Source organism: Myxine glutinosa, chromosome 14 (assembly GCF_964187855.1).
Source record: "Myxine glutinosa chromosome 14, kmMyxGlut1.1, whole genome shotgun sequence".
NCBI classification, from domain to species: Eukaryota; Metazoa; Chordata; class Myxini; order Myxiniformes; family Myxinidae; genus Myxine; species Myxine glutinosa.
The window spans coordinates 49,136,112-49,149,344 of record NC_136274.1 but is presented as its reverse complement, the minus strand read 5'-3'; the positions used below and the strand labels follow the sequence as shown (position 1 = coordinate 49,149,344).

Sequence of the window (13,233 nt, the reverse complement as noted above, 5' to 3'; positions counted from 1 at the left end):
CCCAGCAGCTTCATATCAGTTTGAGAACCCAAAAGCACAGCCAGGCGTTCTTCAAAAGTGTTTTGGTTAGTTAAGCATGGAAGCAGCTTTGAGTCCCAGTGCAACGTAGCAAGCTTCGGAGGTATCCATTTGTCCTTACAGGTAGTAGCAATATGCTGTCCAATTTTGCGTCTTGATTTATCTGCTGTAGCATATGATGTTGACACCTTCGCTACATCCCCTCCTGTTTCTTCAATAAGAGCTTCTGTGAAAGCAGCCTGTTGGGTTGGTGTCATCTTCATCCTTGTTGCCAGTGAAACAAGACTGGGCCTCTTCAGGATGTCATGTGGAATGAAAACTGATGTGCCAGGTCTAACTAAACGATGATGACTTCTTGAGGTTGTTGGTGTGCTTGTTGAAGGTCCAAGAGTTACTTCTTCATCACTGTCACTAATATTACACACAGTGGTTGTAGTATTTATGTTGAACTCCAGCTCCATACTTGCTCGCCTCTCTGATTCTTTTTCCTCGTGGTTCACTTTACGCTGCATCTTATCTGCCAACAGTTTATCTTGGCAGCCAAATGTTGCACAGCGATCTGTCTTCATAGATTCCAGGAATGCTAAGTCTTCAGGATTCTTGATGTGAGAACTAGCATCATTGGGCCACAAGGGAAATGTCTCCATAAATTTCATCTCCATTTGATTCACCTTTGTGATGCTTGCTGAAGTTGTTCTTCGGTTGATAGGGATTGATCTAAGCTTGGAATTATCATCTGCAAGTTTGATAATTTTCTCAATAGCCTTGCGTTCAGAGATGATAGGAATATTAGCCTTGCCATAAAATGGTGTCACTTTCTGCAGTACAAGCTTTGCTGATTCCCACCGAGAGCGTCGTTCAAGTTTGCTTGCCATCTTCCGTGTGCCACATGAAACAACGTAGTACTTGTAAACAAGTTGGAAGTCTGGTGCCATTGATCTGGGAATCTTGTTCAGTTATGGCACTTCCAAGACCAAACACCTTGGTGGACTCTCTTGTTGCAACCGATGCTTTCTTTACTGTGCCATCCATTGTTTTATCTGAAAGAAAAAGGTAGTATTAGTAACAATAATGTCATTTCATAATTATGTACAACAAATAAATCAATTATCCAATTTTATTAGAGTATAGCCTAATAATTGTTTTAATCATCTTGTCTAGTTAAAAGATCTCTGCAAAGACAAGATGACTACAACATTCAGGATATTCTTTAATTTATATATTATATTTTAAAAATACTCTTCATTTAGCTTTATATCCATATTTTGAAAAAAATCATTATTTTGACTATTTGTATATAAATGAATTGTATCCCTATCCCGATGATGATGATATATTGCTACAGAGCACAATAATACCTTTACAAAGAGTTATTATATGTAACAATCAGTCAATCCTTTCATTTTTATTTATGGGCCTCAAAACAGCTGCGTGTCAAATTTCCAACTCTGATACCACCGACTCAAAATATGAAATGGTGAGGTGGACCCAGAAGATGATGTGCAAACCTTACCAAATTTTGCATAGCAACTTTATTTTATGATTGGACCAAAATAAAATTTGGGACAGATCAATCCGACATCTTTTTAAAAATAGTTGAGCGTTTGATGCACCCTAATATATATGTATGTATATATATATATATATATATATATATATATATATATATATATATCTATATTATAATAGCCGTAGATGATTCTGTCTGTCTGTCTGTCTGTCTATCTGTTGGGTGTCTGTCCGGGGTGTGGCTTACTCGGTTTGCAGAGTAGCTCCACCCATTCTGGGAGTGGCTATAAACAAATATCCACCATTTTATTAACTCGCATAGCTTTGAGTCCTGTTTTGTAGGCCCGTGGTGTCTTGCTCTCCCCCAGTTTTATTTCAAATCAAATTCGATAAATCATTTCATTTTTCACAGTCGCTAACATAGTTTTAGACTCGGTTGAAAAAAAACGGGAAGAAAATCCGATGAAAGTTGCCGTTTATAGAACGAAATGAATTCTCAAAGGCCTGTAACTTCAAGGCCTTTGAGTCTCTCTCACGCCTTTATCTCCAATCTAACTCACCATATGATTTCATTTTTATCGATGGTTTTACTTTTAGACTCGGTGTCAGCAATAATTGAGAACAATCCACACACGCGGGAAAATGCAGAGATATATTTTTTAAAATCGCGTCATGGTGTATCATACACCGCCCAACATGACACCGCCGGCAATGTGTCGATATATATTAAAAATTCGCTTTTGCTTTTCCGTTATGATATATTACTATTTCGTTTGATGATAGTCGTCACAAAAACGTCAACAATGATGCCGACATATATTTCTTCGTTTTTATTTCATTCAACATATTAGCCGGAAGTAAAATATGTTTCAGGAAATTACCGATAGATATTTCTTCGTTTTTTTTATTAGGTATGTGCGCATACACTTTAAATAGGTTTATTTGAAATCTTTAATTTTCCACAAACATTCCACACACGCGGGAAAATGCAGAGATATATTTTTTAAAATCGCGTCATGGTGTATCATACACCGCCCAACATGACACCGACGGCAATGTGTCGATATCTATTTTAAATTCGATATATCATTTCATTTTTCACAGTCGCTAACATAGTTTTAGACTCGGTTGAAAAAAAACGAGAAGAAAATCCGATGAAAGTTGCCGTTTATAGAACGAAATGAATTCTCAAATGCCTGTAACTTCAAGGCCATTGAGTCTCTCTCACGCCTTTATCTCCAATCTAACTCACCATATGATTTCATTTTTATCGATGGTTTTAGAGTCGGTGTCAGCAATAATTGAGAACATTCCACACACGCGGGAAAATGCAGATATATTTTTTAAAATCGCGTCATGGTGTATCATACACCGCCCAACATGACACCGACGGCAACGTGTCGATATATATTAAAAATTCGCTTTTGCTTTTCCGTTAAGATATATTACTTTTTCGTTTGATGACAGTCGTCACAAAAACGTCAACAATGATGCCGACATATATTTCTTCGTTTTTATTTAATTCAACATTATTAGCCGGAAGTAAAATATGTTTCAGGAAATTACCGAGAGATATTTCTTCGTTTTTTAAAATTAGTTATGTGCGAATACACTTTAAATAGGTTTATTTGAAATCTTTAATTTTCCACAATATAATTTACTTGCCATTTATCATTTGATGATTACGAGACAAATTCCTCTTGAGGATCGTGACAATTCATGCGCTGCGTGGAAACTTCTATTTCCAAAATGAATGAGACGATCGATGAAGAACGCAGACTTGAACAGGATGCAGCAAGAAAACGAATGAGACGGGCGAACGAGTCCATCGACGAACGTCAATGCAAACTTGCGGGGTCACCCGTGGGAATCCCACGGGCATGGATGTGTGTGACATTTCGACATATTGAGTTAGATGCTGCACATTCATTTTTACAAAATGGTTACTGGCAAGTCATCAGATCCAGAAATGGTGTAAAAACCACCGTTTAGAGGCCATTTTTCCCCGCAAAGCGGGGGTTGGCCTTTTCGGGGACCGTGGTAGTTGTTGTTTTTTTGTCCCCTTTTTGAAGCAATGTTTTACGGCCGGATGCCCTTCCTGACGCCAACCCTTTTTGCCGCCTTCAACGACAAACAGGGAATTACCAGTGAACTGGTACTCAATTAGCCGACCTCGGAAGGATGACAGGCTGAGTCAACCCCCCTGGCATTAATTCGGCGATCGACCGAGATTCGAACCCAGGATCCTAAGCCGGCACCCTAGCCGCTAGCCCAACACCAGAAATGGTGTCATGAACACAATTTATTTACGCACAAGCACAAAAGCAAGACGGGCCGATTTCCGATTCCGACGGGCCGACGGGCGAGACGGGCCGATTTCCGATTCCGACGGGCCGATTTGGAGCAAGAAAAAGAACGAGACGGGAGAAAAAGGAGAGAAACGAGACGGGGAAAGCCGATTGGAGAGGCGAGTGAGGCGCGATTGGAGAGGAGTGTGAGGCGCGATTGGAGAGGAGTGTGAGGCACGATTGGAGAGGAGTGTGAGGCGTGATTGGAGAGGAGTGTGAGGCACGATTGGAGAGGAGTGATTGGAGGGGAGTGTGAGGCACGATTGGAGAGGAGTGTGAGGCACGATTGGAGAGGAGTGTGAGGCGCGATTGGAGAGGAGTGTGAGGCGCGATTGGAGAGGAGTGTGAGGCGCGATTGGAGAGGCGTGTGAAGGATTGGAGAGGAGAGGAGTGTGAGGGATTGGAGAGGTGAGGGATTGGAAAGGAGAGGGATGTGAGGGTTTGGAGAGGAGAGGAGTGCTAGGTGGAGAGAGGAGAGTGTCAGGTGGAGACAGGAGAGTGTCAGGTGGAGACAGGAGAGTGTCAGGTGGAGAGGAGTGAGGGGTCACATATTATGTGAAATAACTAAATTCACACCATTTCTGGATCTGATGACTTGCCAGTAACCATTTTGTAAAAATGAATGTGCAGCATATAACTCAATATGTCGAAATGTCACACACATCCATGCCCGTGGGATTCCCACGGGTGACCCCGCTAGTATATATATATATATATATATATACATATATACAGTCATGTGAAAAAGTAAGTACACCCCATGTAAAGTTTAGACTTTTTCAAAATATTTCAACATACAGCTATTTGATCTTCATTTCAACAATATTGATAGATAAAGGTGATATAATATAACAAATATGAAACATTTACATTTTGTAGTCCCTTGTATAATTTAAATAAACATAAATGCAAATTTCGCACGTGGAAAAAGTAAGTACACCCTTGGCTCTAATAGGTGGTATTGCCTCCTTTGGCAGAAACAACCTCAAGTAGGCGTTTCTTATAACTGTCTACCAGTCTCCGACATCGACTGGGAGAAATTTTTGCCCACTCCTCCATGTAGAATTCTTTCAGCTGTGCGATGTTTGAGGGGTTTCTTGCATGCACAGCTCGTTTCAAATCCCCCCACAACATCTCGATGGGATTTCGATCCGGGCTTTGACTTGGCCATTCCAGAACGCTCCATTTCTTTCTTTTCAGCCATTCCTTGGTGGATTTCCTGGTATGTTTTGGGTCATTGTCATGTTGCAAGGTCCACCTTCGGTTGAGCTTCAACTTTCCGACAGATGGCCTCACATTATCCTCAAGCACCCTCTGGTACAATGAAGAATTCATAGTGGATTCTATGATGGTGAGCTGCCCAGGCACTGATGCAGCAAAGCTGCCCCAAACCATAATATTTCCACCACCATGCTTTACAGTTGGTATCAGGTTTTTGTGGTCAAATGCTGTCTTTGGTTTTCGCCAAACATGTCTTCTGGTACTGTGGCCAAATAGCTCTACCTTTGACTCATCTGTCCAGAGCACATTGTTCCAGAAGTGCTGGTCTTTGCCTCGGTGTTCATTGGCAAATTTTAGTCTTGCCCTGATGTTCTTTCTGGACAGCAAAGGTTTCCTCCTGGCACACCTCCCATGTAGATCAAATTTGTGCAGCCTCTTTCTAATGGTAGACTCGTGCACTTTGACATCAACAGTGGCAAGAGCTACCTGTAGGTCCCGTTATGACATTCTGGGGTTCTTAGAGACTTATTTCAGCATCTTACGGTCTGCTCTCGGGCTGAACTTGCTGGGGCTGCCTGGCTTGAACAAGTTGGCAGTTGTTTGGAATCTTCTCCACTTGTAGATGATCTTCCGGACAGTCGAATGATTGATTTCAAATTGTTTGGAGATCTTTTTAAATCCGTTCCCAGACTCGTAGGCATCTATAACCTTCTTTCTGAAGGCCTCAGAGAGCTCTTTTGATCTAGGCATGGTGACGCCACACACTTCAACAACAAAGAGCAAACCAAACTAAATGTCTGAGGTTTAAATAAGACAGGTTCCTCCAAGATCCTCTCTGACGATGTTCTAATCATTTGCACCTGAGCTGGTGCACCTGATTCAAATTTTAGGTATTTGAAGTAGTAATAAATGTAGGGGTGTACTTACTTCTTCCACATGTGAAATTTGCATTTATGTTTATTTAAATTATACAATGGACTACAAAATGTAAATGTTTCGTGATATTTGTTATATTGTATCACCTTTATCTATCAATATTGTTGAAATGAAGATCAAATAGCTGTATGTTGAAATATGTTGAAAAAGTGAAAACTTTACATGGGGTGTACTTACTTTTTCACGTGACTGTACGTACAGTGCATTCAGAAAGTATTCAGACCCCTTCACTTTTTTCACATTTTGTTATGTTGCAGCCTGAGGCTGAAATCGTTTAAATTCATTTTTCCCCTCATCAATCTACACTCAATACCCCATAATGACAAAGAGAAAACGGGATTTTGGAAAGTTTTGCAAATTTATTAAAAAGAAAAAACTGAAATATCACATTGACATAAGTATTCAGACCCTTTGCTATGACACTTGAAATTTAGCTCAGGTGCCTCCCATTTCGCTTGATCATCTTTGAGATGTTTCTACACCTTGATTGGAGTCCACCTGTGGTAAATTCAATTGATTGGACATCATTTGGAAAGGCACACACCTGTCTATATAAGGTCTCACAGCTGACAATGCATATTAGAGCAAAAACCAAGCCATGAGGTCGTCGGAACTGCCTGCAGAGCTCAGAGACAGGATTGTGTCGAGGCACAGATCTGGGGAAGCCGACAAAAAAAATTCTGCTGCATTGAAGGTTCTCAAGAGCACAGTGGCCTCCATAATTCTTAAATGGAAGAAGTTTGGAACAACCAGGACTCTTCCTCGAGCTGGCCGCCCGGCCAAACTAGGCAATAGGGGGAGAAGGGCCTTGGTAAGAGAGGTGACCAAGAACCCGATGGTCACTCTGGCTGAGCTCCAGAGATCCTGTGTGCAGACGGAAGCCAAACAGTTCAATATTGGTTTAATCAGACCACAGAATCTTGTTTCTCACAGTCTGAGAGTCCTTTAGGTGCTTTTTTGCAAACTCCAAGCGGGCTTTCATGTGTCTTTCACTGAGGAGAGGCTTCCGCCTGGCCACTCTGCCATAAAGCCCAGATCGGTTGAGTGTTGCAGTGATGGTTGTCCTTCTGGAAGTTTCTCCCATCTCCACACAGGATCTCTGGAGCTCAGCCAGAGTGACCATCGGGTTCTTGGTCACCTCTCTTACCAAGGCCCTTCTCCCCTGATTGCTCAGTTTGGCCGAGCGGCCAGCTCTCGGAAGAGTCCTGGTTGTTCCAAACTTCTTCCATTTAAGAATTATGGAGGCCACTGTGCTCTTGGGAACCTTGAATGCAGCAGAAATTTTTTTGTCGGCTTCCCCAGATCTGTGCCTCGACACAATCCTGTCTCTGAGCTCTGTAGGCAGTTCCTTCGACCTCATGGCTTGGTTTTTGCTCTGATATGCATTGTCAGCTGTGAGACCTCATATAGACAGGTGTGTGCCTTTCCAAATCATGTCCATTCAATTGAATTTACCACAGGTGGACTCCAATCAAGGTGTAGAAACATCTCAAAGATGATCAAGCGAAATGGGAGGCACCTGAGCTAAATTTCAAGTGTCATAGCAAAGGGTCTGAATACTTATGTCAATGTGATATTTCAGTTTTTTCTTTTTAATAAATTTGCAAAACTTTCTAAAATCTTGTTTTCTCTTTGTCATTATGGGGTATTGAGTGTAGATTGATGACGGAAAAAATGAATTTAAACGATTTCAGCATAAGGCTGCAAGCAACATAACAAAATGTGAAAAAAGTGAAGGGGTCTGAATACTTTCTGAATGCACTGTGTATATGTATGTATGTATGTATATATATATATATATATATACATACATATATATATATATATATATATATATATATATATGTATGTATATATATGTATGTATATATATGTATGTATATATACATGGTGTCAGGCTGGTGGATCTTAGAAGGGCAAACTTTGAGGTATGAGAAGTGATTTGGGAGCTTTAGATTGAGTAAATTTAATGAGTGGGCTGTCTGCATCGGAGAAATGGGTAACCTTCAAGGAGCAAATGTGTGAGGTGCAGAGTAAGCATATTCTAGGAGGTGTAAAGGTTTAGCCAGAGAGAGACCAGAGTGGTTGAGCAGGGAGGTACGCAGGGCAATTATGGATAGGCAGAAGGCATTCATTCAATACAAAACTAGAGAGTTTAATCCTAGGACACTTTACTCCATCCAATCTTGAGGAAAAGGAAATGGGAAGGGTTCTCACCCCTACCATTTTTAGCTCACCTGGACTTTAGTCCGGTGGGCGTATGCTATTAAGCAGTGTCCGTAGGCAAGTCAGTCAGTGAGTCCATAAACACTTGAGTGTTTATCGCTTCAACCAAACACACGATTTTGATGAAACTTGTCCACAAACAAAGGTGTATTGACAGCATCAAAATCCCTGCTCAATAAGGGGATCTACGGGGGAGGGGGTTTGACCCACCAAAATAGGTATTTGCTCTCTTCTCCCAAACTACACACACAATTTTGATGATTTGACCACAAACTTAATATCTGTTGCCTGTGATAGCATATTGACTGCATCAAAATTTGCGCTCATTGAGAGGGTTTGTGACCCTCCCCCCCCCCCCCCCCCCAAAAAAAACAAAAATAGGTATGTGCTTTGTTCTCTGAAGCTATGCACACAATTTTGATGAAACTTGGCTATAAGCTTCATATCTGATGCCTAACAAAGGTGTATTGACCGCATCGACATTTGCGTTCATTAAGGAGAACTGCCGGGTGTTTTTGACCCCTCCTCCCTTCCCCCCTCCCCAAAATAGGTATTTACTCTCTTCTCCAAAACTGCACACACAATTTCGATGAAACTTGTCCACAACCTTCATTTCCTATGATGTACCAACGTTTTTTCACGGCATTAAAAATATCAGGGTCCGAGGGAGCCTTTGGGGGGGTTTGAGTAATTGTTGCTCCTGGTCCATGTGAGCTTCAGAACCCGTGGTCCTATTTTTAAGTCAAGATGTGGAGCTTCCGATAGACTGTTTGGCAGCCTCAATAAATATTGAAATCTCATGCATTATATCGAATGAAAATGGGGGCAACGAGAGCAAAAGCAATGGCGTGCCAACACAAATCCCCATGCTTACCACTTAAAGCAAAGTTGAAAGATGGCAAAAAAAATTCCACAAGGAACTGCGTTCTACAGTGCTCAAAGGAAGAGCAGAGGGCGCAATGCGAGAAAGGAAGCAGTAGAAGATATAGGGAGACCACCGACTTGTCTGTGATGGTGAAGTGATAGACTCAGCTTCATCATGGGAGATTACAATAATCCCGAAGGCCTTGTTTTCCACGGTGTCAAGCTGAGAAAGATGTGAGGCAAGGGAGCCAGTCACGAGGAGAGAGCAGAACTCTATCAAGCAGTGGTTGAAGGCATTGTAGGTAGATAGGAGTTCAGGTGTGCCAAGGATTTTGAACAACGGAGGATGCCCAGTCGGCAGCTGGCATTGGAGGCCACCTTTGAAATGAAGTTTGCCCAAGAAAGACCATGACTGATAAGAACCCAGGGGTTTGAGTGACTGATAGTGAGTGTTTTGGATTTATCAGTGTTAAAATATGCATCCCAAGTGTTTGACCACTTTGTGATTTTGTTCAGTTCTGAAGAGGGAAGCAGCTACTGCCTCAGTAGCTGCTGCCTGTATATCTGAAGTATGAGAATCCCTCAGCAGATTGTGGAGGCATCAGCAAAGAGATAAAGGCGATTTTCCAGACAGCCAGAGAGATCATTGATAAATATTAGGAATTGTACTGGGCCCAGAACACTGCCATGTCACAATCCAACCTTGACAGGGAGAGGAGATTAAAAGATTCAGTTGAGCATCACCTGTTGACTACGAGAGTAGAGTATGCCATGTGTGGAGTTGGCCTTGGGTGCTATAGGCAGAGTTTGGAGAGTAAGGCAGGATGCCAGACTATATCAAAGGCGTAAGATATGTCCAGAGAGACGGCCCTGATCTCATGTCTGACATTGAGCGCATCCATCCATTGTTGGGTGAGTGGAGGCAGCATGTCCAAGGTGGAGTGACCTGTTTTAAAACCACATTGGTGATCTGAGTTGAGGCTTCATGTCAACTGTGATGATGGATGCCATGACCTTGCTGATGATGGTAAGCTGCTAAGCTGTTAAGGGGATCCGTTTTTGCACCTTTGTATGTAATGCAGTGATGTTGGCTATCTTCCAAGCATATGGAAGATGGCCTAATGCAAATGACAGGATGAAAAATGCAGTGAGAGGATGTGCAAGAGCAGCAGAGCAGGTTTTTAGGACATGTGAGCTGATGCCCTTGCAGAGTCAGAGTCAAGAGTTGCCAGAAACCTCTCCATCGTCTCAGTTGCAAAAGAGTCCAGGACCAGTTTGGAATGACTGGGAAGGGTGCGTACCTAGTGAGAGAGGGGTTGGGGACACAATATTTGGGAGCAAACATTGTGATTGGGAACGACTGGAAATGATTTGGAGGATTGGAGAGTAGCAAATGTAACAATTCAAGAAAGGTTCCAGCAAAGAATTGGGGAACTGTCCTATTAGTTGTATTGATTTCAGTTTGGGGGAAGGTGTTTGAGACGTTATGAAGTTGTGGATGGCACTTATGTTTGGAGGTAATAGGTAGATAGCAGAGAGGGGGTAAACAGATTCAGGAAAGTAAATTATAAATCAAAAAAGGTAGTGTTCACACTGTACGGGAATTTAGTGAGCCCTCACCTGGAATATTGTGTGCTGTTTTGGTCACCATGTCAGAGGAGAGATACACCTGCCATAGAGAGGGTTCAGCAAGAGCTACCTGATTGATTCCAGTCCTAGTTAGACTAAAGTACGAGGAGCGGCTGAAGGAGACAGGATTTTATGCATTCGAAAGAAGTTGATTAGGAGGAGATTTGATTGAGATGTTTAAAATAATCAAGTTTGTGGACAAGATAGGTGCGGTGGAGTTGTTCAGCAGAGTGCACAGTGTTAGGACCAGGGACCATAGCTTGAGGGTAAAGAAGATGAGAGTTAGATCAGTTTTTGGCTAGGGATCTTTCAGCAGAGAGTGGTTAATGCATAGAATGGTCTCCTTGGAAAGGTAGTGACAGTGGAGGGGTGGATAGGTTTAAATGGGGATTAGATAGGTACCGCGTTGCATTGGAAATAGAGGGGTATTGGGATAATTGCAGGTCTCGTTGGAAGCTTTTTGTGTGGATGGATGATGTATTACTGTGCTTAGTGCTGTGCAGGCGTGATGGGCCGAATGGCCTCCTCCTGTGCCAAAGTTAATTGTGTGTTGATGAAATGGTTCAATAAGTCTGCTAGAGGACAGAAAAAGTGACAAATTTATATTTGTTCTGTCATGCCCATGGACGTGTCAGGTGACTTGGCTGCCTTGAACGGGGAAGGAGATTTACCACCTCTGCTGAGAAATATGGATAAACTCTTGATTCAGATGCTCGGAGAAGCTGCCCTTGAACCTTTCCACGGCCCAGCTCCATTTAACCAAACTCTCTTCCCGGGTACAAGCACGCCATCACAAGCCTCGATTGAACATCAACATCGTGCATATGTTGGGGATTATGTGAACATTCGAATGGCTGAACCAGATGTGACATATTCAGCAGCTGACCAATTTAGGCCCCTTCACTCAAGTAGTTCTCCAGAGACTACGTTTGGTGGACCACAGCAGTTTGGCAGCATGTTAGGAAGTGCAGATGCCAGGTCAGAGTTTGGTCCATTGCTCGGTGGAGGTCAATGGGGGAGTTCAGCTTCGATAGAGTGGCTTAACACTCCCTCTGTAATGGAGAGTCATACTCATGCAGTCTCCCACTCCACTAGGTATGGTGATTCTAATACAAATAACTTCAGCTCTGGCTCCATGGCACTTGCAGACTTAATGCCTGACCTCCATGCTTCCGATTCATTGTCCTCTCCAGCAGTCCTATCTACATCTGTAGCTGCGAGCCGTGAAGCTTTGGCAAGCCAGATGCATGGAGCCCGTATGAGCCAACTGCGAGGAGCAATGGAGGGAGTCAGCTCGCTGGGATTTGGACTCGGAGGAGGTGCATTGTTTCCTTGTGGAGTAGTCTCTCATGCATCACCCCCACAGCTTGAAGAGCTTGGTAGCATTGAAAACCAGGCATCGATACATCAAAACACAACTACCAGAATTAAAAAGCCATCATTATGGAAAGGCAAAATTCCCCCAAGGATCTACAAGAACCCTGGCTTCTCCTCAAAAGTTTTTCTCGGTGGAGTTCCCCATAACTTAACTGAGGTCGACCTGCTGGAGGCATTTCATGATTTTGGCCCAGTATCGGTGAAGTTGCCGGAAAAGAAGGGCAATTACCCATGTGCCACACCTCGAGCCGCACCTCGAGGATATGCGTATATGGTGTTTGAGTCTGAAGTGGGTGTGCGAGCATTACTGAAAAATTGCAGACCTGATCTTGCTGGCGATGATTTATCTGCAAGTTATTTCTACAGGGTGTTCAGCTATTACATGAAATTTAAAGATGTGCAAGTAATCCCATGGCTCCGTGCAGACTCCAAATTTGATTGTGGTCCTTGTGAGCCCAGGATGGAGCCTGTATGGACTGTGTTCGTGGGGTCTCTTCATGGCATGATAACATCAGAGACACTCGCTCGTGTTTTCAATAAACTCTTTGGGGGCGTTGTTCGCATTGCCCTAAACACCGACAAACATGAATATCCAATCGGGTCTGGTCGTGTGATGTTTGGAAATCATGAGAGCTACCTGATGGCGATTCAGGTGGCCTTTGTGGAAATAACAACTGAAACTTTTACCAAAAAAATCCAGATCGACCCGTATCTGAAATACTCGGTCTGCCAGATATGCTGCCGCCTGCCTGGAACCTTCTTCTGCAGAGAGATGATGTGCTTCAAGTACTTCTGCAAGTTCTGCTGGGATTGCCATCATCGTCTGAAAAACATCAATTCTCATCGCCCAGTAATGCGTAAAAAAAGGGACAACCCAGAATGGTAACCCAACCAGAAGGGTAGCTCTCCATCACCTGGATATGATCCACAGCTCCTCACCATATAATTCCACCCTCTTTATGCTGTTCAAATATCAGCTCTACCGATAATACTGCTCCCTCACATTTTCCAAGCTACTAGCGTGATCTTTTTAAGAAGTTGATTGTATTTTCTAAAGTGCATTGTGACAGAGGATTATTCCATGAAATACATTTTGAATATGGTA

General features: G+C 42.7%; 1 protein-coding gene across 1 annotated transcript in view; it reads left to right on the top strand.

Moving 5' to 3' along the window:
- Positions 1-13,014, top strand: part of LOC137413133 (polycystin-1-like) — a 162,442-nt gene extending 149,428 nt beyond the window's left edge. The window contains exons 19-20 of the mRNA XM_078767972.1: positions 11,387-11,729; positions 11,847-13,014. Coding sequence (XP_078624098.1) covers positions 11,387-11,729; positions 11,847-13,014 — 1,511 coding nt within the window. The remainder of the gene's footprint in view (positions 1-11,386; positions 11,730-11,846) is intronic.
- Positions 13,015-13,233: the final 219 nt, after the last annotated feature.